Source organism: Orbicella franksi, chromosome 9, assembly GCF_964199315.1.
Source record: "Orbicella franksi chromosome 9, jaOrbFran1.1, whole genome shotgun sequence".
In the NCBI taxonomy this organism is placed as follows: domain Eukaryota; kingdom Metazoa; phylum Cnidaria; class Anthozoa; order Scleractinia; family Merulinidae; genus Orbicella; species Orbicella franksi.
The window spans coordinates 16,105,235-16,130,564 of NC_138153.1; the positions used below are offsets into that span (position 1 = coordinate 16,105,235).

Sequence of the window (25,330 nt, forward strand, 5' to 3'; positions counted from 1 at the left end):
AACTTTTCGATTCCATGCACATACTTATAATTTTCCAAAGCTATGGAGTCAATGAGGTAAAGGCAATATTTTCCGAAAATATGTGGCATGTATTTCCTTACTACCAGTTGCAACCTGTAATATTTTTTTTTAACTAGAATATGTGGACCTTTAATTGACAATATTGATTAGCTGCGGCCTGTTGGTCTAGTGGCATGATTCTCGCTTTGGGTGCGAGAGGTCCCGGGTTCGACTCCCGGACAGGCCCAACTATTTGTTATTTTTACTTTATTTTTTTTCTCTTTTCTTATGGAAGTTTACTCTCCATTTCCTTTATGTAAACAAGAAGATAAGTCGTTAAAAAAAATAATTAAGTCTGCATGAGTGCCAAGTGGCCCATCAGGCCGGCGCTCTTCTGTAGCATGAAGCGACTAGGAGTATTTCTACTCCCCCTGGATGGAATGCTAGTCCATCGCAGGGTGTTACCCCAACCTTAAATTCGCCGGTACCCAATTGTACACCTGGGCGCAGAGAGGCACTGTGAGAGTAACGCGTCCGGTACCCATAAATGTATTTCCCATAAATTTATTGGAAAATCTTCATGGTTTCCAGTCCGGAAGTAGCAGTGACGAAAGGGATTGAACTGAAACAAATTTCTAGGAATTGAAGGCAGTGGCGGATCTAGGGGAGGGGCCCGGGGGACCCGGACCCCCCGCCTTATTTTGGGCAAAAAAAGAAGAAATCACAGAAGCAAGAAAAGGCGGCAGGGCAAGCAAAACAAAGCCCCCGCCACCCCCCCCCCCTCCCGATTAAATCCCACTAAGTCCATAGTTCTCTGCTAAGTGACCCAAATCACGTTTCTACTGGCCAAACGCTAAAAGCCGCATCTCAATTATTGAAAGACTTGTAGATATTCTGCCCCATCTTTCTGGAAAACTACTATTGAGCGTATTTTGCCAGGTTTCAGCGTGAAAGGTAGAGGGGTTGCTGAGTATGATCATGATTTCGCGTTCCTGTAAGTGTTGTTTTAAAATAACAATTGATCACGAGCCTTACATTTGACACTGTAAATTTGAAGTTTCTATTGGGAGCTCGAAATGTATAGGCCAGTGACAAAGCCCCGAGTTAACTATCAAATTCAATAGAAACCGGTAGGGAGCCACCTAAGCTGTTTTTCCATAATCCACCGACCAACCATTGGGCAAACGGGCAATCGGATTGGCTACATATAGGGCCTCTAATGATCGATACACGACACCGCAAGCTCGTCAATCTTTGATATTGTTTGGAAATGGCAGAGTTCTCGTGAATTTCAGTCAGCTGAAATGAAATTCTTTGTTCAATAGATCGGTCAGTGGGTTATGTTAAAACAAGTACCAGGCTTCCTTTCGTTTCAGTCTATCGACGTTCATAGTTGGCTAAAGGTTTCGCCCCTCGCAACCTTTCAGCCGAGCCGACAGAAAACTCGAGTTGTTGATTAGCAAAACTGGCAAAGGTAGAGTAACGATGAAAACTATTTTCTGTATATAGCATAATAGGTAATCAAATCTTATTCTGTTTCACGCTGAAAATTGAGATCTCCCTTTCAGAGCGGAAAAACGTATGCTTTCTGGGCATCCCTAACACTGCGGCTTGCGAGCTCAGGTAATAATGCGAGATTTGCAATGGTGGAAAGAACGGCGGACTGTAATAAGGTATGCAAGGATATCGTTCGGTTGATATATTTATACTTGGGAAAGCATAAATTTTTTCGCCATTTCATCGTTCAGAAAACACGACTCCCCCTGCCTGCTATTGAGATCTCCTTTCCGCCTGGCCGAGTGAGATTTGGGCCGGAGACTGTATTACTGTTCACTAACATCCGAAGATTAAGATTCACCAGTGGAATTATAAATACATAATTTATTACAAATAGCTATTTAAATGCAATTTATACAGAACAATTTTCTTTGCACAAAAAATTAACATCGGCTTTGATAGACGACATATAAATATTTACATGGCAAAAAACTTTTCACGACATTCGCAAACTTGATATTTGCTCTCATTAGCGTCGGAACAAGAATCCGTAATGTTCAAAAGAAATGTCATTTCTTGAAGTTTATAGTTAAGGTTTCTTGTTTCCCTACCGTGTGCTCTCTCTTTAATAGCACAATTATTCAGGGAGAATTCCAAGGCCGTGCTGAGAGCATCCTTTTCAAACATCTCTCGTTCTAAATCTTTAATTAGTTTCTCAATTACAGCATCATTGTAGTTTAAACTGTGATACACCATGTTAAGTTCAGAGAGAACCAAGTTTTTCTGTTCCCTTAACTTTTGTACTTGCTCTTGAAGTTCTGTCAACTTCTTATCGTTATAAGATATCTTAGAATGTTCAGTGGTCAAAGAGGAATTTTCTCTCATTAGCTTAGCGAGCTGTTCCTCAAGTTGTTCAATGAACCTGGCGTTTACATCATTTAGTTCCATCTTCTCTTTATTCTTATCTAAGATGACTCTGGCGTTTTCATTCCTTAACTTTGCCAGCTGATCCTCGAGTTCGTCAATAACTCGCGACTTTTCTCCAAGGTCGTTCATCATTTTATCATTTTCTGAAACAATTCTGGCATGATCCTGCATCAAAATAGCTAGCTGATCCCGAAGTTCGATATCAGCCCTCGAATGTTGTTTCTTGAGTTCATTCAACTCTTTATTCTTCTCTGAGACGATTGTGGCGTTTCTGCTCTCAGACTGGTCTAACTGATCTTCAAGTTGGTCAATAAACTTCGACTTTTCGTCGTTTAGTTTGTTTAACTCTTTCTCTTTCTCTGAGATTATTCTTGCATTTTCGTTCATTAACGTAGCAAGTTGATCGTTAAGGTCGTCAATAACCTTCGACTTTGCGTCTTTCAGCTCATTAAGCTCTTTGTTCTTCTCTGACACGATTCTTGTGTTTTCGTTCATGCATATATCTAGCTGAACCTCAAGCCGGTCGATGACACTCGATGTTTCATCCCTCAACTTTTTAAAGTCCAGCTCACAAGCTTTAAAGTAAGACGCTTCGGCTGTCAACGCGTCAACTTGAAAGCTCAACAGCTCTTCTTTGTGGGAGCAAAAATCAAGGGATCCTTTTAAGAGTTCCACGTCCTCGCGTAAATGTCCGTAATCGGGTCGCTGATTCAATTCCTTCACCATGCCCTTAAGCAGATCAATTTGCACGTTCAAATGCTCATGGGACGCTTGACTATCCCTCAGGCTCCCTTCCAAATAATCAATATCATCCAACAGCTCCTGTTTCTCAGCCAGGGCATTGTTCAAACTTTGGTCCTTTTTCTTCAAATCACGTTTCAGATTTCTCAGTTCTCTTTCGTTGTAATGTTCTTTTGCTCTTAAACCCTTCAAGTCTGTTCTCTTGGTTTTCAGCTCGGTCTGAAGAGTATTGTTCTCTTTCTCCAAGGCTTTCAATTCCCTCTTCATGACGCTGATCTGAACCAAGAGCTTCACATTTTCTCCATTTGTAGTTTCAGTAATCTCTTCCAAATCTTTGATCTTTTTATCTCCATCCTCAACCCACTGTTGAAGTTCCTGTTCTATTTCGGAATGTTCCTTTTCAAGCTGAGCAAGTTCTTTCTTATGTTCCTCATTGCAACTAGCAGAGACTTCATTGCGATTTTCGAGCATGTTCCTTGCGTCAAGTCTCTTCGTTTCTAACTTAGTCTGGAGAATATTGTTTTCATTCTCCAAAGCTTTCAATTCCTTCTTCATGACGCTGATCTGAACCAAGAGCTTCACATTTTCTTGATTTGTTTTTTCAATAATCTCCTCCAACGTTTTATTCTTTTGGTCTCCATCCTCAACCCACTGTTGAAGTTCCTCTACTATTTCGGAATGTTCCTTTTCAAGCTGTTCAATTTTTTTCTTACAGTACTCCTCACAACTGGTGGAGACTCCATTGCTATTTTCAACCAAGGTCTTTAACTCAGTTCTAAAGGCTTGCTCACAGTTTTTGTAGAGAGTCACAGAGTCACCTTGTACTTGAGTGGTTTCAGCACGCGTCTTTTTCTCATCATTGGACGCCTGTTTGTAAAAATAAGGTTTGTAAATTAACGAGAAAACAAGCTGGCCGCCAAAAGACTTAACAGGGTCGGCCATTGTAGCGGGGAAGGGGGGGGGGGGGGCGGGGTTGTATAGTGGTATACCAATATACCTGAAAAGAAACACCCATTACACCCAAACATCATCTCAAATTCATGCGAAATACCAAAATTTGGAAAAACATAGCATACTTTACACTCATGAAAGACCCAATTTTGGCCTCAAAATACCGTATACCCAATTTAAAATCCCCCTGTATACCGTATACCCAAAAACCCTAGCCGACCCTGACTAAAGGAAAAGAGGGACTGCTTGTTGTCTAATCTATAAATAAATATTAATTGTATACTCATGTAGTTTTACAGAAAAAAAAACTGGCATAAAAAAAAAAAAAAAACTCTGAGCCGCGGCGTTCCTAAAAGGGACTGCAGACCCACTTTTTTCTTCATATTTTCAAAAGAGAGTCTATAATTTTCGTTCCAAAGTTCCTCCGGTAGCGATATTCTGTTGCAAGTGTCGTCTGACAATCTAACACACTAGAAAGTACATTCTTCATTTTGTCATATGCATATTCCTCAGGGTTTCATTTTTTTGGTTCTTATGAAAAAGGCAATGAACTCTATGGAAGCTGAAATTATAAATATGCCTTTGCATGCCGCAATTGAGAGGGCAACATTCAGCAAGAATAAATTAACTTCCCACGCTGGATGAAATGCTCCTAAATCTCAAAATATAACTCATAAAGTACTTCTCTGGAAGGATTGTAAGTTTTCTGTGTGAACAACTGGCATATTTACCTGTTCTGTCTCAAATTGCGTGACTTGTTTCATTGGAGTTCTTTGTGTCACTGGCACTGTTGATTCGTTGGCATGCGCAGGACTGCTATGTTTAGTTGTGGCATCATTAATAGTTGCTGCATGTTTTCCGCAGGTTTGGGGTAGATTTATACCTGTTGAAATTATTAGATCAGTTTACTACAACCACCAAAATAAACCAAGAACTATAACTAAGAAAACAAACATGTACATCAGTTTACTGAAATCCGCAAGAGGAATGAGAAAGAGGTACTTTTCTTTTCCCCATTTCTGCCTTTCCTCAGCTTCCTCGCCCGCAGTTTTCCGGTTTCAACTGAAGTTTATTCCTTATTTTTATTTGCTGTTAGTCAAAAATTTTCACAATTAAAAGTGTCCTGTCTAAAACAACCACTATCAGCAACCGAATTGGAACATTACGTGTAAAAAAGGTCAAAAAGGTCAGTGGCAAACTACGCTCTGGAGTTTACGTACCACAAAAGTCTAATTCGGCCAGCACTTTGTCGCTTAAAACTTAAACTAAAAGCTTCAAATACAATAAACATGTTCACAGTACTTGAGATTGTTCCCAATGGTCTTTTTCCAGTTGCAGTTATCACAGTCTTGGGGGTTTTATCCCTGCCAGCATCCTTGCTGTTCGTTCGACCGATGGGAATCGGAATCCGGGATGGCGGCTTGTTTTGATTTTTTTCCAGGCGATTCCTCAGAATGCGCTGCTTCTTATTAACTTCGTCTTTAGACGAGGAACTTTTTCCGCTGTTGTTGTTCAAAAGATTTACTCTGCGGACGGGTATTCTGGATTTTTGTTGAACTGGGGAAAGGCAATTCTTGGCACCTTCAATCTCGGTACTAAGCTGGCACGAAGCCATAGCGTTTAAACTGGTTTTCGACGCCGTGTTTGAACGACAACTTTCTCCAAACTTTTCCCGTTCTTTGTTGTTTGGTTTTGTTCCGTTTTGTAAATTTTCTCTTCGATTTCACTGTGAAAAATATCACAATTCTCTTGCTCCGAATCTCAATGCTGACCGCACCGATAGCTGAAGCAAATGATCGAGTTTTGTTTCAAAACCATGGAAACGGTCTTCGATCGTTTCGTCATAAACAGCCATACTTGCTCGATTGCTCGCGCACAGAAATCTAGTACTCAGTTTCCTTAAAACGTAGATTTTACGTCATCATTTAGTGTGAATTTTAAGCTCTCTGTGAAAATGGTTTGAACATATCTAAAAGTGACAAAATCAACAAATAGCAACTGTTATTTAGATGCGAAGAATGAGTGGAAAATTGGTACGAATAAATTTGCTGAAGATCAGATGAAATAAGCTTACAATTTTGTTCAAATCCTGCATGAACGTCTTGACACAAGCATAAAGCAACTGTCTCTTTAATGCACCTCTGCAACTTACATAAGGTATGAAGAAAGCTGTCCTGTACTAAGGATAATCTACATCAAACGCAATTCAGCCCGCAATAAAAGTTTTTAAAAATTCCACAAAAACTGAACTCACCTCGAAAGGCGCGATTGGTGCATGCTGTGTGGACATTCGTCTAATTCCATACATACTCAGCGTGTAAATAATAGCATTTGTAATCTTGTTCATCTTAGCAGTTCTTCTTGAAAACTCGTGGAAAGTATGAATTGAACAAAGCCCATGAAATGGCCTTTGCTTCAGCCGAAGACTATTACCGAAGCGAAGGGAAATTCTTTGCCAAGTTCATTGAAGTTTTGTGGGCCACTAAAAATATCTTTGGAAAACTCCTTTGACATTTGAGACAAAAAATCTTTCAAGACTCTGGCCCAATTTCATGCATTTGGACACGAAGTAACTGTAGTTGAAATGCCAAACCCTCTCGGCTTAGTCTTTGCCTTTCACTGATTATTTTCAAACCCGATTTTCGAGCCAACTCAGTGCCTGTAACGTGCAAACAGCCAATCAGGGACAAGTACTTTAATTAGCTGTCAATCAACATCGCAGGAAACGTACAAAAATCATAACTTATTGAACCGACTTTTGGCTCCTCTTCCCAAGTCCGGTTAAGTCGTAGCAACTCAAAAACGAGGCAATAAATCGAAAGGAAACTTGGTTCTTTATTTCTTTTTTCGGGATATGAAGTGGGAAAAATCAGTTTTTCGACTTTACAACTTGAAAAGCTGTGAATGTACTGTGGGAACGATTCTGTATCACGGACCTCCCGCAAGTCCGCCCTAAATTTCTCTTACCCTGTGGTCAAATACATTACATCGGATCCGCAGTGGGGCAACCGATTCATTTGTAAATCCCTCTCCTGGTAATTCAGTAAATCGCACGATTAGGCAAACATCTTGTTTTAGAAATGGTCGCAGGAAATATGAGAAGATTTCTGTTTTGCTCGTTCGGCAATACCAGTTTTCTGTTTTCTTCTGCTCAGTCAGTCACCTGTTCAGCAGCCTCAGTCCTCTACGCAAAAAAACAAACAAACAAACAAAAAAAAACAAATTCGGCTCTGTAGGTGACAAAACAGCAGCGCACAAGTCTTTTTTTAAAGAATAAAAGATCGAAAACGACAAGTCCTTTCCCAGAAAGTAAAGATTTCTTTGATTCAAATCATATGCTGCTTTGGTACTTTCTGCTAGAAATCCACGACTATTTCCTCAAGAAATATTCCAGGGTAAGAAAAATTAAAACAAAAAAAACAAAAAAAAAAACAACAACAACAACAACAACAAGATAGCAAAAAAAAAACAAAAAAAAACAGGAACACTCCAGATTTTACATTTTTTAAGAAAAATTTATTGATAAAAATCCGCGACATTTTCGGACTCTAATAATTATATGTAATCATTTTTTTTTACAATGAAATTGACAATTTGGAGATAGATTTCGTTTCCTAATGCTTACATGGTTAAGTAGATTGCTTTACAGTTTCTTCTCTGAGAAAATTTTACGTCTCCGATTTCTGAGCCCGTAGTGTTCGGTGAAGTAGTTGCCCAGCAACATGACGTATAGCCTTAGGATGTCATGCTGACGTGAAGTATGCTGACGTGAATTATGCTGACGTAAAAATTTTCAGAATACTCGTGAGTGCTCGAACTGTATTTTAACTGCGTAATAAGAATCGTCACGTAATCGAGTGCCTCTACAGAAATTTTCCACACACGGAACTTGTTCCCAGAATTCCCAGACTGTTTTTAATTAACGCTTTGTGATGTGGTCATTCCCAGGCGCATTCAGGTCGGTACAGTCAGGTTTCCTTGCGTGCGAAGTGCGGTCAGGCCTGGTTCTTCCAAAACACACACTCTCGAGAAACCTAGCTTGACCAGCTCGGCTCCAACCTATGAAGAAGCGGGTAAATAAACTGAGAATCATATAAGGACATATAGCAAATTCTTCAATTAATTGGTAATATGCAAGGTTAGATTTCCTCTAGCCAATTACGTTATTCTGAGCAAAGAAAGAGTATCCTCTGATTATTTAGTCAACGGATAATTTTTCGCTAATTGCCGACCTCGAGAAATCTGAAATATGTCAAGACGACACTCCGAAATAAGAATTGCTTTCCATGCCAAACAAACGCAGGCGTGTACGATCGAAGTGAGCTGTGATTGGTTAATACCAGGAATGCGGATTGGTTAATAAACTTGTGTGGTTGTTGTTCACACAATGCTTCGCGAACACATCCATTGTGCCAGTAAAAAGTTACGAAGGAAGGAATAGTATAAAAACAGATGATATACTTCGCTGTACATTGAAGTAGCCTTTTCCCTACCTTAGCCGGGTAGTTATTGCGATTTCCTACGACAACAATAACTCTTCCTTTGAAGCTAATCACCGTGTTTGCGGCAGTTGAAGGAGCTAATCCGCCTTCTTCAAGAAACGCCTGATTATAGGGAATGTTCACACTCTCTGGGATTTGACCACACGCGAATCTTAGCGTTGAAAACACAATGAATCAAGGAACACACACGAAGTGTTTTGAGTAAAAAATAAGTTCTACATTAGTGAGCCCTTCTGTTGCTTTGGAAGTGGAAACAAATTGGTGACCTGCAGCGCGACTTTTTTCGTGTAGGACCAAAAAATTAAACAGAAAGCGATTGTAGAAGAATTCTTGTAATCTTTTTTTAATGTAATTCTACAGTATATTACTTCTGAAATTCACAGAGATAGTAAAGAACATTGCAAGGTTTGAAAAACGCAAAACATGACAAATAATTTGGAAAACACCCCGATTTTTCAAAGAATATGACGGACACTTGTTAGAATGGAAACAACTATGACGTCATAAACATGATATCAAATAGCTCATTCCCGAGTTGGCTTTTGCCTCTGTGTCAAAACGAGTCTCAGTGCGAAACCATTCATATGAAATTGTGTTCCGCCTGGAGGTTCATTTCCATGTAAATCAAACTCATCTCCATATGAAAGGTTTTCAACGAGGACTCGTTTTGAAACAGAGGCACAAGGAAACTTAGAAATGGCCTATTAAGGCACAGCTTTTACAAAAACCACATAAGGATATTCATAATGTGTTCCCATTATTGGAACTAATTTGCGCCAATACTTGTTTCTTTCAATTAAGTGGCATGCCTGTGAACTAGCTCGGTGTAGCTAAGCGCACTGACCACTATAAAGAATATTTGAACATTTTGATTTTTGTAACCAGAAAACGCCAATCTTTCGTTCCTTTCGCATGTGCTATGAACTGCGGAAACCAATTACAACCTCCTCAAAACTAAACCTCTAATGTCACCTAACTGTTGGTGAACTAAGTTAAACCAAAAGGATACTCTTCAGAGGGCCTGACATCCACAACAAGACCACGCGGTTTGGTTTTTCTTTGGACTTTCGCGCCTCCGTTATCGTTCAGTTCACAGATATGTAACAAGTCTTGAGCAGAAACTCGTGGACAGATTTCACCCTTGAGTTGGGGTAACGTTATGAACTCCTTTTCCTAGCAGGATGGAAACACAGATCTTAGCGCATTTCGGTTGTCAAGACATCATTTCATATATTGAAGATATTTGTCTATAATAGTTGATAGGATTTCAAGTTTGTAGGAAAGGTCATCTTCTAGATACAAAAATAAAACAAAATAGAATAATTTACAACATATAGAGAGGAAGCCACATCAGCCCTAGCTGGTTTTCATTCTGGCACCAGGCCGGAATCGAACCCAGGCCACACTGGCGGCACGCGAGCGCTCTCGCCACTGCGCCATCCCTGCTCACCTTGCACGTTGCAAAGACTATTTGCCAAGTATTTCTGGGTGTTCTAGTTAATTGAACCATTTCAAATTGTTTTTCAACAGTATCGAAATGTTATGACCGATAAGTAAAATGATACTAAGATCTCTAGTGCGCTGTCAAAAACAAAATACTTTTCTCTCTCCTTTCCAAGAGGACAGCTATTGTAGCTTCGTTCAAATTTCGTTGTGCGCCAATGCATTTGACACTTGTCAAGTTTTTTAGAATTTCATTTTGACATTTTTTGGCAACTTTCAGGTGCTCTTTGATTTGACCGGCAGTTAAAATGAAAGAAAGACAGCGAGACTTACCGAGTAAACATACGCCGGCAAGAAATTATTGAATGCAATAATTAGTTTCGCAGCCACGCAATGGGTGCACAGAGCCAGGTAATACAGTGCTATGTTCTTGCTCGACACATAGCAAACTTCTCTCGATGAAAGAGAGGAAGGTGATTTTAGCTTACATGTTTTACGTTGGGATCAGCAAACAGCCTGTCATGTCTCCTCATCGAAGCAGTCCGAGGAGTGTTACAGAAAATTCTCTTGGCATCGCGCACCACTCGGTCGATGTCTACACCTAAAGAACAGGAGAAATCACAATGACCCATAGTCGATGCTAATTGCTCAAAATGCAAATAAGTGATTTTTTTTTTGTAATATTTGTCCCTGTGCTAACAGCATTGTACATTCTAGGTTTGAAGATGTTAGACCTTTTCTATACTTTTTTTATGTGCGTTGTAAAAATTTTCGCGCGCTAAGAGTCATGGGTAAAGGTACCAGTCGCCATCTTTGGATTGGTGAGACGCTGACCAGCGGGCTCAAAGTTGGACTCTCAAATACTAAGACCAAATCAAGCCACAGGTAGAATGGGGGACTTGAACCGGCAATCTTCAGATTTTAATTTCTGCGTCCTCGTAATCACTTAGCCACTCCGCGAATTAAGAAATTTTGGAATTAGACTCTCTTTCATCCAATTCAAGCACGTACCTGGCATGTCTGAGAAGAGAAGGATGCACTCGTTAAAACCAAACGACAGTAGCTGATCCCGAAGCTGTTCCAGTATAGCGACCCCGATGCACAGTGGGTAGGATGAGTTGCCAAGCAACAAACTGTCCCAAAGGTGAAAAATCTTTTTCAGTGGAAAGACGTCTGAAAAGGAAATAGAAATTAGTCAAACAAGCACTTAGTATAATCACCAGGTTAGAGGAGGAAGTGCTAACTCTTATGTAGCCTGAAACTACTTTAAGAGTTGCTTCCCCGCCTTTCCCTCCCTGGTTAAAATAGGGAGTTTAAGAAAACCACGACCGCAACGGCAACAGGAGCGTCGCTAAACAAAAGGTTTAAGGGCCCATTAACCGATCTTTTCGAGCCGTTGCTAAGGAAAATTTATTCCCATATAACCTCATCATTTTTAGTTAGTTCAGAGTTATTTCATGTGTTTTAGTAGATTAGATAGTTTAGCTAGTTAGTTAGTCAGTCACTTAGTTAAGTTAGTCAGTTTTTATTTAAAGGTTTTAATGATTCCTAGTTTCACTTTCATTTTTACAGCTTAGCTATTTTATTTGTTAGTAATTTTTTATCACTGATGTAAATTTTTAATGTAAATTTTATTTTTAATAACATTTTTTACTGTAAAGCGCCATGAGCCCTGGATATGGCGCTATACAAATCTATTATTATTATTATTATTATTATTTTAGCTTTTCATGATCAGTAGCACTAGTGATGACGTCATCAGGCCACGCCCATGGTCATGTGGCTAATACAGAAAAAATGCAAAGGCTCCCAGGCAAATTACTTTATCGGGATTTTTTTCATTGATTTAATATCTTAATTTAAATCTTCAATACGCTATACATCGATTTTGTTTCATTTCTACAATGTCAGATTTTGAGTGTATTTCAAAATATTGAAAAATTCGTAATTTTCTGAAAAAAGCATGATTTCGAAAAAGGAATGCATAGCTACGTTTCCATAGTTGGCTTTAATCGAAATTCGTCAAAAAAGGCTTGATCTAATGAAAAACCGCGTTTCCTTTAGCATTTAAAGAAACCGGAAGTGCGCCCGATATCTATTGGAAGTTACCCTATCAGCGCGTGCGCAATTTACACTACCAGCGCACTTCGGTAGATCAAACAAAGCCACGCGGAGTTAGTTCTTCTCTTTCTATTGCTCTTGTTTTTCTGTCTTTCTCTTATTTTGTCTTTGATTGTACTTTTTTTACTTTGCATTTTGTGAAACACAAAGAAAAACATCTAAAATGTAAGCGAATTTGCAAACTTTTGAGTTGTTATTATTCTCCGCGCTCAGGCTGACGTAAGTAACCGGAAGTGAAATTTCACCTCCTTAGCAACGCGCGTGAGCGCGCGCATGAATCGGTTAATGGGCCCTTAATGAGGAGAACAATAGCTGTGCACTTGCGTTATAATTCTTGGTACATCTCTTTGCCATCCTCTGCAACACAACAACGTGAAATGACCAAGTTCTGCATTGTCTTGAGAACGTGAACCACGACGGCTAATGTTTTAAATTTTTATTTCATATTTTTTAGCTGCGTCCCAGATTCAGTATCGTGATGTTTCGACAGTGATAAAAGATTAAGAGTATCGCGAGATTCGCAGGTAAAATATAAAATCATTTTTTAATCGAAGTTATCCCCGCCGTCGCTGTCATGGTTACTTTAAAACTCCATAATGCTAGTACAAATCAGGTTACCCTTAAGCATTATGCCAGGTGGCCATTTAAACTCTAATGTGAAGAGAAGCACCGTGAGAGTAACTTGTCTTGCCCAAGAACACAACACGGTGACCTCAACGACAGCTCAAACTCAGGCCACTAAGCATTAGGCCAGCGTGCTTCCCACGTCGAAAAATATGAAAGACTAAAAACCTTCGAGAAAGAGACAGAACCAATACGTGGTCAAGGAAAGAGGAGTGGAAGTCAAGTTAGTATAGGAAATCGTATGAATGTGAGTGCTATTAAGGATTTACACTACAGGTGATGTTTGAAAATTCTCTCAAAATTGCACGAGCCTTGAGGCGAGTTCGATTTGAAAGAATTTCCAAATATCACGAGTAGCGCGCGTTAATTTGCACTGCAGTGCAAATTAAAAATTAACGATAAATTTGCCTGCTCTCAGCCAATCACAATGAAGTAATATTCTACTCATATAGTAATATCCGGAACATCATAAGTCGAAGATGGATACTTACGACAGAACATCGTGAGGAACCATGGGATTGCGTACAGCTGTTGGGAGAACCAAATGACAGCGTGTCACACGTGGTTTAAATAATAATGGCGTACCCTGGTATCTAAAATTTGCAATAGTATAAAATTAAGAAACAAATTAAGGTGTTCAACAGTCAGGACTCTGTAGGAAACGGTAAGAAAGGAAAAACTCCGGGTTCTACCACAGCCGTCGAACCATATCTTTGAAGAGCCAGTAGCAGTTAGTCGGGAGGGGACTGAGCAGCAAAATCAACGCGGCCAAAAAAGAAAACAAAAACAAAAACAAAAACAAACGTGGTCAAAGCTTACAGTCGGCGAAAACTCTCAACGCACCAATTTGCTGCTTGGTTTACTTTGTTTCATTTCTACTGATTGTACCTCGGTCTCCTAGAACGGTAAAAGCTGCAACGTTTTGACCTTCGTTTTGTGTTTGTGGAGGGTCATGGGCTCTTTCAGACTTTCTCGTTTGGAAGAGCTCGGAAATTTTTCCGAGAAGTTTGTGCCACCGATTATTAAATATCATTTTCATTGCAACGACGTTGATACATCTGATAAGCTCAGTCCAGCTTCATTTTGTTGATCAGATGCTAAGAGAATCAGATCATACCTCTGGAATAAATCCAGTGTCATGAAGATGGTTGAACAACTCTGGATCATGAAAGGCGATCAACTGAGAGAATACCGCCAAATATTCTACATTGAAAATGAAAGAAAACAAATCACTTGGAAAACTGACTTAATGAATGAATGAAAGACTTTATTAAAGTGTCAACTATCAACACAACGCATTTAACGGTCACAAAGACTCAAAAATAACAAAAGGCAACACACCTTGTATGATTGCCGAATTATCCTTCAGAAAAAAGTGGTACAGGTATTTGGGAATAAACGCCGCCAGACAAGCGTAACCAAGAGCTACAAAAATGATATGTCATACATTAGTAACCGTTTTGCCCTTGGGTGTTAAGCTGAATAGACTTCTTACCTTCATCGTTAAAATGAAGAGAAAGGAAAGGGGCACAGAGAGAATCCAGTCCTGAGGAAAGACAAAAAATAAACAACAAAGCTTAAGTCTGAGTATAAGCCGGGCTTAAAGTCGACGAGGGAGAAGAGAGAGAGAGAGAGTGGATCTAAAAATCTCCAAGGATCTAAAAGTCTTATTGGAAGGATTTTAGCTTTCGAGATTTTTTTGGTACAGGCGGTGGAAATATTTTCCGGAGGTATTTCCGCAACGGCTTTTTAGCGAATGTTTCGGTATGTGGTATTAACTGTGTCCCGTTCTTCGCCAGATGACTGATTGATTACCTTGCCAGTAGACCAGGTCAGTGTGACGTACAACCCAGGCCTTGAGAATCCTCTTGAACTTCTGATGAGCGACTGGTGAAGACAGCAGTTCATCATACTGGTGACAGCGAGGAATGTCAACTTCGATCTTTGAAAAAAGAAAAGAAAGCGATATTTTAGAGCTGCATTAGGCCGGAGTAAGATAAAGTTTTATTCGATTTTGATAACATGGATAGTCTTGGTGTTTGGAAGTTCCAATACGCAAATAAAAGTCCAAAACAAGAATATTAATATTTTAGGGCCGATACTGTTTCCTGGTAACGATGCTAAATCAGTGGCGGGTTACTGGGGAGAACTGACAACTCGAGCGGCAGCCGCGAGAAGAATGAGGAGAGGCGCGAAAAGTAAACTGTCATTTCTCCCGATATTTTAGAGCTGCATTAGGCCGGAGTAAGATAAAGTTTTATTCGATTTTGATAACATGGATAGTCTTGGTGTTTGGAAGTTCCAATACGCAAATAAAAGTCCAAAACAAGAATATTAATATTTTAGGGCCGATACTGTTTCCTGGTAACGATGCTAAATCAGTGGCGGGTTACTGGGGAGAACTGACAACTCGAGCGGCAGCCGCGAGAAGAATGAGGAGAGGCGCGAAAAGTAAACTGTCATTTCTCCCGATATTTTAGAGCTGCATTAGGCCGGAGTAAGATAAAGTTTTATTCGATTTTGATAACATGGATAGTCTTGGTGTTTGGAAGTTCCAATACGCAAATAAAAGTCCAAAACAAGAATATTAATATTTTAGGGCCGATACTGTTTCCTGGTAACGATGCTAAATCAGTGGCGGGTTACTGGGGAGAACTGACAACTCGAGCGGCAGCCGCGAGAAGAATGAGGAGAGGCGCGAAAAGTAAACTGTCATTTCTCCCGCCCCTCCCCATTCTCCTCGTGGCTCGGGTCGTGACGGTAAAATATTGCAGAGAATTGGAGCCAAGCAGGCTAGTTTAGATTGTTCTCACCTGTCTGTCCGTCTGAGTAAACGATTCCTTGTCTATTGCGTCGTATGTACCTTGGATGTCCCCCTGATGAGAATACCACGAGATAAAAAAGCGAAGAGGTTTGAGAATAAAACAAAATGCAAAAAAGTAGACAAAGCGGGCGCACAAATCACTTTTGATTGGCTGAGCGTATGGCTTACATCCTATCTCATCTCTGATTGGTTTAATTGTGTCGTCACACAATGCTCTTCTGGTGTGAACCCTTGCATGACTATCCAACTGCTGCAAAGAATCTTATCATGCTTCCTTCCATTCGACAGATTCACAGATTGTGAACAAATCAAAACAGAACAGGAAATGAACAACTCCATCAAACGACACAGTCCTTTTGTCTTCGAAAGCTGGCCTCCCTTAACGCTGCCTGGTTAATAAATAAAAAGGCAAATTTGTCTCACCTGAACTCCTAGCAATGCTGCCCATATCTTGCCTCTAAGCAAAGGGGGAATGTCTATTCTCGCTTCTCTTACTATGCGATCTCTTGTGTAAGGATAACCCTGTACGGAAGGAAAGTGTTACCATTAGAAAAAATACAATTTGCGGTTGAATTAGAATCTAAAGTTCCTCCTTAAAAACAACGTCAGTTCCCCCTCCCCAACTGCTGTCCACCTGAGGGAGGAGGTTGGGAACAGTGAGTGGCCTTTCAGGGTTTTCATAAGAAATAAAAATGGAACACACACATACGTTTACGAGAGTAAGATTATGAATTACGTGCATTTCCCCCAATTTTTTAGTTTTAAGTGTCTTACCTCCAAAAGACGTTGAAAAAGGACAATTCTGTGAAACTACGAAAGAAACAAATCAACGGCCAAGGTTAGAGTCAGTCGTTGATGTTCGGGTGAAACAATAGAAAAAAAAAACATTGCCAGCAATTTGGCAAATGCAGACTTCCGGGCAAGACTTAGCCCACGTGGACGGCGTCCAAAGGAGGGAGAGGGGAAAACTTGAAGTGCGAAGCGTGATCGGAGGGAGAATCAGAGGGAAAAAAGCCTTCCGTCCGCTTCCGATCACGTTTCGCGCTTCTAGTTTTTCCCTCTCCTTCCCTTTGAACGCCGGGCACGCAGGCTAGCCTAGAATGTACCTGATAGTCCACTGTAGTCTCTCTGATAGTGAGTGGGAGATCTGCGGTGTCTAGGAGAGCATATCTGGACGATGGGCTGACCAAAACAAGCATAAAAAGATTTTTATTATTAGCCGAAGTCTTAGTGTTTCTTTTCTCCTTTACAATCAATTAATGGTCGTCACGCAACGTCACCTCCTACATGACGTGTGTAACGCCACACCCCAAGCAATGTCACACCAGTTGCTCTTCTATGAGCAATATTTTGTCAGCTGTAAAGTCGATCTGTGCGGGGTGTAACAGCGTGTTGGACAATTTCAACACAATTATTAATGTTTAGTACACAAGGTGCCAAATGATGTTTGATTTTTTAATATTGGCCGTGCAACATGCAAATATCGTCGAAAATATTGATGTGTATAATAAGGTCGCCTTCTAATAACGTTTCAACACAGTTAAACTGAGGCTTACTCGTCTTCTTCGATAAGTGGAAAATACGCTGATGGGTCTACATGCTTTAATCGCTGAAATTAAAAACCAAAAAAAAAAAATTGTTAGCAAAACTATTAACTAAATGTCTTGAGGTTTTGCCAGATTCTTATGTCTGACGTTTTTTCGCCTTTCTGCGACCTTTTTTCCGCGTACTTTGGTATCCCTCATTCTCAAGAAAACAATATTTCAAAAATTCCCATTTGACCAGGATACAGGACCCGTCTAAACCATGGCTGATGTTGCCTCCTCTCTAAATATATTGCATTTTTACCACTACAGTGTTGCATGCGCTGTTTGCGCAGTATCATAAACTAATTTGCGTTTCCCGCTCTTGTAACCGGTTACTTGTTTCGTTTCAAGTTCAGCTTTTTTTTTTCAACTATTTGCCTTTGTAATGATTGGTTCTCATGCATATATCATTTTAGTTATTACAAAAGAACTCCATAGCCGGCAAGCAGGTTGAGGCCGCGTCCACATTACGCCGGAAAAAATTTTGAAAACGGCGTTTTCAATCTGAAAACACATCAAATGTTTTAGGTCCACACAACGCCAGAGAAATATGAAAATGCAACAATCACCGGTCATTTTGGATTTGTGTTTGAGGAAAACTCAGGCATGGAAATCACGTGATTATCGCGATGCCATCTTTTTCGAAAAGCTCCGTTTTCAAAAGGTTTCCCGTCCACAGTAAAACGCAAAGCCGGTGTTTTCAAATTCCTCCCGTTTGAGAAGCGTTTTCGATAAGCTCCGTTTTCGTGACGGATTACTGTGCACGGTAGGCCTAACCGTAGAAATAAAGCTGTGTTTTCAAATTTCTCCGGCGTAATGTGGACGGGCCTGAGTTCCTCGTGTTTTTGTCGTCATTAATCTGTTCATGCTACCTCTCTGAGCTGTGTCATTGATGCAGGTACTATTGTCTCGTCTAAAAGTAACAATCGGTCTTTCTTCATTCCCAGTTCTTCTCCAGTGTGGAGTAGAATGCTAAAAAAGTAAAGTACTAATCGATAAAAACCTCTTTTCTTTTTATAACTAATAACACTTGATCAGTATATTACGGTTGTTAACTAATCTGAAAGCCGCTGCGGATAATAGGGACAAGATATGTTATGAAATATATAAAACACGAAGGACCGTGTTTGACCACATTTCCAAACACCGAGAAGAGAGTTGAAAATAAGACAAACAGCGGAGTATTTGTGACAAACTTCGAGGTGATTGAAAATGTGGTCAAACACTGTCTTGAGTGTTTGATCTATCTCCTCAATCGAAACTAAAACTAAGGAGAAAACGGAGAAATAAAATCGTAAAAAATCTATGCTAATTAAGAACAGATATCCAAACACCGTCACGGTCATGATTTCCTTAGTTTAAACTTGATGAAATATCAATGAGTTTGAGAAAAGGTAAATAAAAACGATATCACATACATCGGAAGGGTCATAATTGGCGGCTTAGTCTTGATAAGTCCTCTCTTCTTGAGCTCTCCTTCCATATCTCCACCTGCCAGTCTCCACAGATGGTACACCTCATGCAGTGGTCTAACGAAGCAAACAACACTGTTCAGTAGTCTGCATTTTGAGTCTTTGTTGAAAAAAACTTCACAGTTGACCCGATTAGAACACATTTTGTCAATTACCTTTCGGAAAGAAGATCTTCTTCCTCATCGTCATCTGTTCAAGAGAAAAGCAAAGAGTATAGGTTGACCCACAGGAACTCCACAATATGCCTGGTTGTATGGAAGTCCTGTGGTTACCGGTATCCCGTATGAGGTGAATAATACTTTCTAGGACATTTTGTGAAAATCGTACAATTACTATATTCGAGAAGCTAGTTGATATTTATGAGAATACAGGTGACAGAATACCTTGTGATAAATCACCATTATGAAAATCTTCCACTTCAAGATCTTGAATGTTAAACACAGCAGGAAATTGTTGAAATCCATTATGTAGCTTCACCTAATGGGAAAGATAAATTAAACTGCTGACTTGATTTACCAAAATGACACAATTAGTTAGTAAAGCCAAACTTAAAACTCACTTCGTTGATTATTGTTCAAGTTGACAGAATTCGGACACTAAAGGAATTTATACCGGAGAAGAGCAAGAAACGAAATTTTTACAGTATGCTGACGACACCAAGGCGATATTAGCGGATACTAACTCAGCCGAAGTTTTATTTGAACTACTGGGCCGGTTTCGAAACATTTCCGGTCTCAAGATCAATTGGTCAGAAACTGAGGGTATGTGGATAGAATCTTTAAAATAAAGTAAAGAAGAATATTTTGGTATTAAGTGGCCTAAAATCCCGATTAAAGCTCTGGGTGTATATTTCACATATGGTCAGAAATTATTAAAGGAAAAGAACTTTATGGAAAGGCTAGATAGTATCAAAAAAACTCATTAATATTTGGTCCTCTAGGGGCCTGTCTATTTATGGCAAAGTGACAATAATTAAATCTTTTCTGATCCCAAAGTTCGTCTACATGTGTTCGTTACTTCCTACACCAAAGGAAATTGTGAATAAACTGAATCAATTGTTATTCAAGTTCTTATGGAAAGGTACAGACAAAGTAACTCGCGTGTCAGTAATAAACGATTATGAGAAAGGCGGTCTAAAAATGATAGATTTGGAAAGCATGGAGAAATCTTTAAGGTTGGCCTGGCTAAAACGACTATGTAATGATTCAAATGCAACATGGAAGACGTATTTACTTCATCTGTTAAAGCCTGTGGGAGATCTGTTCTTTCTAAATTGTAATTATGAAGTTTCTGATTACACGATATCTTCTCAATTTTACCACGAACTTTTGTTATGGTGGTCGGAGTTCCGCGAATCTTTTGCCTCAGAAAGTGATTGGAAAAATACTGTTTGGAATAATAAAGAGGTTCGAATAGACAACAAGCCAGTTTATTATAAAAATTACTTTAAGTCGGGAATCATTTACATACACGATCTTCTATTCAACTTAAATACAATAGACTCTTATAACTATGTTTTGAACAAAATCGACAAAAGCAATTTTCTACAATGGGCGGGCCTCCGTCATTCTATACCTTCACATTTAAAAGAAATCAGTCTAGATACACCAATCATATCTTCATCACTTAAAATTGAAAATAAAATATTCGATATTAAAGACAAAAAATCAAAAGATTATTACTCGCTGCTGGTTTCAAAAAATGCTCAACATCCTAATATTATCCACAAATTGAACAGTGATTTTAATTTCACAACCTAACAATTTAGAGAAATCCTCTCGCTACCACATTTTAGTTGCACTGGACTCATATGTCAAGGCCTTCCCATACAAAGAAATTAATTCTATTCTCTACACTAACAGCAAACTACGCAAAATTGAATTTAGAATTAATGATGCATGTACTTTTTGTAATGATGAACCTGAGAATTTATATCACCTTTTCTGTGAATGCCCTCATTCCAAAACGCTCTGGACTGATTTCGAATTGTACTGGTACCATCTATCGGATCAGCCAATCTATCTTTCTGCACAAAACGTTTTATTTGGAGTTTTATCCAAACAATGCCCTTTATCAAATTTATTAAACTATTTCATAGTAATTGGAAAATTATTTTTGTGGGACTGCAGAAGAAGCCAAACACTTCCTAAAATTCAAGGACTGCAATCAAAACTTAAGATTAAATATGAAACTGAAAAAAATATCAACAAGAAAAACTTCTTTGAAAAGAAATGGGTGCTCACTCCAATATAATTAATTATGCCCATCTTATTTTATTGCGTTTTTATTTTAATATGAATGTACCTTTTATTTTGTTGCTCATTGTTTTAATATGAATGTAAGTAGCATCATTCATTAATCATATTATTTTGTAAGTAGTGTAAGAAGTGTTATTATATGGCTAGCTCCGTGAGCGGGCAAGATGAATCAAATCCTGCGCTGTGATTGGCTACCCGAGCAGGCAAGATGGAGCTATCTTGCCTGCTCGGGACTACCTGCCGTGTCCCACAAGAAAAATTTCCCCGAAAGCCATAAAATAAATCTTTTATTGACCAAGCTTGTTCAGTCAAGATGGCTGGATATTGGCCTTGTTCTTTTTTTTGCGAGTTTATGGACCGAGACGGAGTCGAGGTCCATAAACTCGCAAAAAAAGAACTTGGCCAATATCCAGCCATCTTGACCTTACACTTGGTCAATAACCCATATGTATTGTAAGTTAAATAAGTAATCGTATTGTTTTGTAGAGTTAGTTATGCAAATTGTGTTATTGTAAGTAGCATCGGTAATTGCATTGAATTGTAAGTAGTGTAAGTAGTATGTAAGTAATTAAATTGTACATACGTTTTGTCAGTAATGTAATGGACTTTAGTAATTGTATTACTTTTGTAAATAGTGTAAGTAGACGTACCATTGTTTGTAAGTAGTGTGAATTACAATTAAAGTGTCAAAAAAAAAAAGTTGAAGAAATGTCAGCTAGTATACATCACAGACTACATGATTCTCAGGGCTATTTTCACAATCACAAATAAGACAAAGTATGGACTACTATCACCAAGACATAAGTGATAAAGACGTTAAAATCCCACGTTAAAGCCTCCCGGTGATAAGCCTCCCCCCCCCCCCCCCAGATATAAGCCCTTCTATTTGCTAACAAAGATATTATTCTGGATATAAACCCCCCAGGATATAAGCCCATCTAATGTATAAGTGGGTTGCTTTTGTGTTTCTTTACAAACATCAAAAGTTTTAAGCAAAAGCTGTAGGCTAATATGGTTATAGGGTAATAGGGTAATATAATAGAGTAACAGCTCTAAATGTAATGGTATATTAGCTTTAATTCGTTTCTGAGATGAGTTTTATCTCATCATTCCAAAACATTCTGTTTTATTCTGCTTATATGCCCCCCTGGGATATAAGCTCCCCGTTTATAAGCCCACCGAAAACCCCTTATGAAGTTATTTAAGCCCAGGGCTTTAATCGTGGGATTTTACAGTATATCAAAAACCAAATGAAAGGGTAAATGTATTGCACCAGTAGTGGGTCCAAGGGAGGGTTTAGGAGTATCCTTGGCCCCCCTCCCTTAGTGAATCAAGAATGAGCTGAGTGGCCAGGCTTTTTCAAACAATTTGTCTTTCCCCTTCTTCTATGAGCACCTCTGAATCTGCCAAAGAGCACGAACAGTTGAAAGTAACAGTCAAGGTTTCAATCTAGCAAAACAATTAACAACTTTTTTTGCTCATGTAAGGGGTAAATTATTTTGTCTGATGCCTTCATAGGAGTTGATGAACGCACCTTGGATGCTGTTTTGCATGCTCTACTGTTCTCCTGTTAATATTACCTTTCCCTTATCATAGCTGGAGAATAGTTGATGATGTAATAACTCAGCTGGAGAGGGCCTAAGAAAAAAGGCATTTGCTCGATTACTAAATTATCAACTCAAGTAATACCACAAGAAGTAACTTCCATGCACAATTATTATAATAAGTCACAATAAGTGGGTTAGTAACAACTGAGTCTTGAGGAGAGCTATGGAGGAAGTTCTATGCCTCACAAAGGACAAAGACAACTAAGTCTAAAATAATGTCAAGTCATAGAAGTTGTTCCATCTACGGTTATCTTATGATCAGATGGCTTGATAGCTCAGTTGGTAGAGCACTGCACCGGTCTTGAAGAGGCCACGAGTTCGAATGCCATTCAGGCCTGAATTTTTTTCAGGCTTTAATTTCACAACTGCTTAAGCTGTGTGCATAACTGCAATGATCAATCATGTCTTTAGTTGTTCTGTAGTGTTCTGTGGACTATGAGTAGGCTAGCATCTCAAAAACAATAGGAAGAAGTTTATAAATCTTCAGTACTGTTTATTTTACTACATATAGTACTAACTAGTAATTTGGTTGCCAAAATTCTAATGTGTAACCATTCAGATGACTACTATTGTGCAGCCCTGCCATAACATACTTTTTAAATTGTTTATTCCTCCCACTGCAAATTTAAATTGTTGTAGATTGTTGAACTATATTTACCTCTTAGCGACATCAATTGTTAAGCAAACCCTCAGGAATGAAGTCAGATCTGAAGGAATTTCCTGAAACAGTTCATCATCGAATTAAGGTTTAACTTAGCATGTTATCATTATAAATTGACATTTGAGTAAATTAAATAGTCATAGTCATAGTAATTTTTCTTGGACAATTCTGCCCAAGGGCGAAAGGTGCAATGAGGTTTACCCTATGTAAAGCATCAACCCATGAGATAAGGCCAGATCACAACACCGGGAACTACGTGCCCTACTCTTTTCGATAAGTGTGTGGGTTCTTTAGGGTTAACCATGTAACATTGAAGATGCAGGAGACGGGGCCTACAGTTTATTGTCCTTATCCGAGAAGACTTGAACGTCTAACCATTTGCAGATGTAATTACAAAGGTAGCACATTCTCCTCAGTTATTTTAAGCCCCTGAGTGTTGGTCTGGTCCGAGGCTCGAACCCTTGACCTCCTGCACAGCAGACTGGCACTCTGCCAACTGAGCTAACCAGGTGGCAGTTGTTGTTATTTTGATAAGACTTTGTAAGTCAGCCTTAAAATTCCAAAGAGTGGTCAGAATCCAATCAAGTCACAACAATACCTTACTGGGCTGAAAGGTGACGAGAACAGAGAAAACAATCGCTAACAATAAATTTTACCAACATGAACTTCTTTGAACTAAAATAAGAAATACATATGCAGGTAACACTACACCAGTTGAGTTCATATTTTGAGCCTAGAAAAGATGTCACCTACTTGGAGCTTGCCGAGTGCCTGGTGATCACTGAAAAGAAGGTGAAGAATATCCCCAGAGGAATCTGAAACAAGAACATGCAAACAGTTGTTTGAAATTCTTTTAAAAAAGTGTGGTGCTGTGATCAAGAAATGTCACAGGCTTAAATTCCAATTTTTAGCTGTGCATCACATAATTACACAGTCATATAGATTTTGATACAGTATTTCCCAGAAAAATCAATACCTCATGTCAAAGTTCCTTAGTTTTAACCCTATTCCTTCCTGCTCTCTTTCTCTATCCCTCTGACATTTTCTCCCTTCCTTGCACCCTGACTCCCTTCCTCACACCCTTACCCCCTTCCTTGCACCCTGACTCCCTTCCTCACACCCTTACCCCCTTCCTTGCACCCTGACTCCCTTCCTCACACCCTTACCCCCTTCCTTGCACCCTTACTCCCTTCCTTACACCCTGACTCCCTTCCTCACACCCTTACCCCCTTCCTTGCACCCTTACTCCCTTCCTTGCACCCTTACCCCCTTCCTCACACCCTTACTCCCTTCCTTGCACCCTTACTCCCTTCCTCACACCCTTACCCCCTTCCTTGCACCCTGACTCCCTTCTTCCCTCTCTCCCTCCCTGTTCATCTGTCTATCTGTCTCTCCCTAACTTCCATCCAAGGACAGCTTGTGCCTGAGTTCTCCCTCTATATACATGTATTCCCTGCTCTTCAGGCCAGTCCCTGGTAACCCTCTCATGGATTCTTTCCAATATGTTAGCCATTGTGTTTATACTTTTACACAGCCACACCTTGAACTCTCTTTACAAGAGAAAGTATCTTCAAGAAAATCTTTTCTACATCACAGCTGTTCTTGGAGTCACCTGCCCAGAGTGATCCTACCTGTAATGAAAAAAAATGCATTACAATTTTTAAACTTTTACATAAGAAATTAATGTCAGTAGAATCAAATACATCTAGTTCATTAACCCACAATGTTGCATGTTCAACTAGACTTCAGATCAAAAACACTCATTAAGGTGTTGTGGACAACATTGTAAGTACTCATCTCATAGTGGATGAAAATCTGTGATATGCCCAAATACCAACTAAGACCATTTATTTGAAAAAGAATCATGGGTGTTACAAAATGAAAAAGATTGCTAAACCTGCATGTCTATCTCACAATGGTTGCAGGAAATGACTAATTAAAAATATTTTTTCGCATGCCATAGGAAACCCATTTTCTAGTCGACTCTCAAGGAACATTTAAATGCGTATATATAAATTCAACAATGTATGTCCAGACAGCATGCATGCGAGGAGGTTGGACTACAGGGTTGATTTAATGGAGTGGCTTTCATTTGAGTGTCGAAAGTAATTAGACA

General features: G+C 39.3%; 1 protein-coding gene and 1 non-coding gene across 2 annotated transcripts in view; one reads left to right on the plus strand and one right to left on the minus strand.

Moving 5' to 3' along the window:
- Positions 1-175: 175 nt before the first annotated feature.
- Positions 176-247, plus strand: Trnap-ugg (transfer RNA proline (anticodon UGG)). Its single transcript has one exon. It is a non-coding gene; the product is annotated as a tRNA-Pro (tRNA).
- Positions 248-7,610: 7,363 nt separating this feature from the next.
- LOC145497071 (TBC domain-containing protein kinase-like protein) overlaps positions 7,611-25,330 on the minus strand; it is a 23,194-nt gene continuing 5,474 nt past the window's right edge. Inside the window, exons 7-29 of the mRNA XM_081476869.1 lie at positions 24,755-24,845; positions 23,968-24,029; positions 23,212-23,273; positions 22,527-22,584; positions 19,072-19,165; positions 18,844-18,877; positions 18,635-18,745; positions 18,089-18,188; positions 17,187-17,239; positions 16,737-16,812; positions 16,405-16,440; positions 16,054-16,152; positions 15,620-15,682; positions 14,622-14,748; positions 14,302-14,352; positions 14,148-14,231; positions 13,924-14,009; positions 13,298-13,334; positions 11,073-11,234; positions 10,550-10,662; positions 9,628-9,791; positions 8,610-8,769; positions 7,611-8,175 (exon numbers count right to left, since the gene is read on the minus strand). Coding sequence (XP_081332995.1) covers positions 8,071-8,175; positions 8,610-8,769; positions 9,628-9,791; positions 10,550-10,662; positions 11,073-11,234; positions 13,298-13,334; positions 13,924-14,009; positions 14,148-14,231; positions 14,302-14,352; positions 14,622-14,748; positions 15,620-15,682; positions 16,054-16,152; positions 16,405-16,440; positions 16,737-16,812; positions 17,187-17,239; positions 18,089-18,188; positions 18,635-18,745; positions 18,844-18,877; positions 19,072-19,165; positions 22,527-22,584; positions 23,212-23,273; positions 23,968-24,029; positions 24,755-24,845 — 2,028 coding nt within the window. The 3' untranslated portion in view covers positions 7,611-8,070. The remainder of the gene's footprint in view (positions 8,176-8,609; positions 8,770-9,627; positions 9,792-10,549; positions 10,663-11,072; positions 11,235-13,297; positions 13,335-13,923; positions 14,010-14,147; positions 14,232-14,301; positions 14,353-14,621; positions 14,749-15,619; positions 15,683-16,053; positions 16,153-16,404; positions 16,441-16,736; positions 16,813-17,186; positions 17,240-18,088; positions 18,189-18,634; positions 18,746-18,843; positions 18,878-19,071; positions 19,166-22,526; positions 22,585-23,211; positions 23,274-23,967; positions 24,030-24,754; positions 24,846-25,330) is intronic.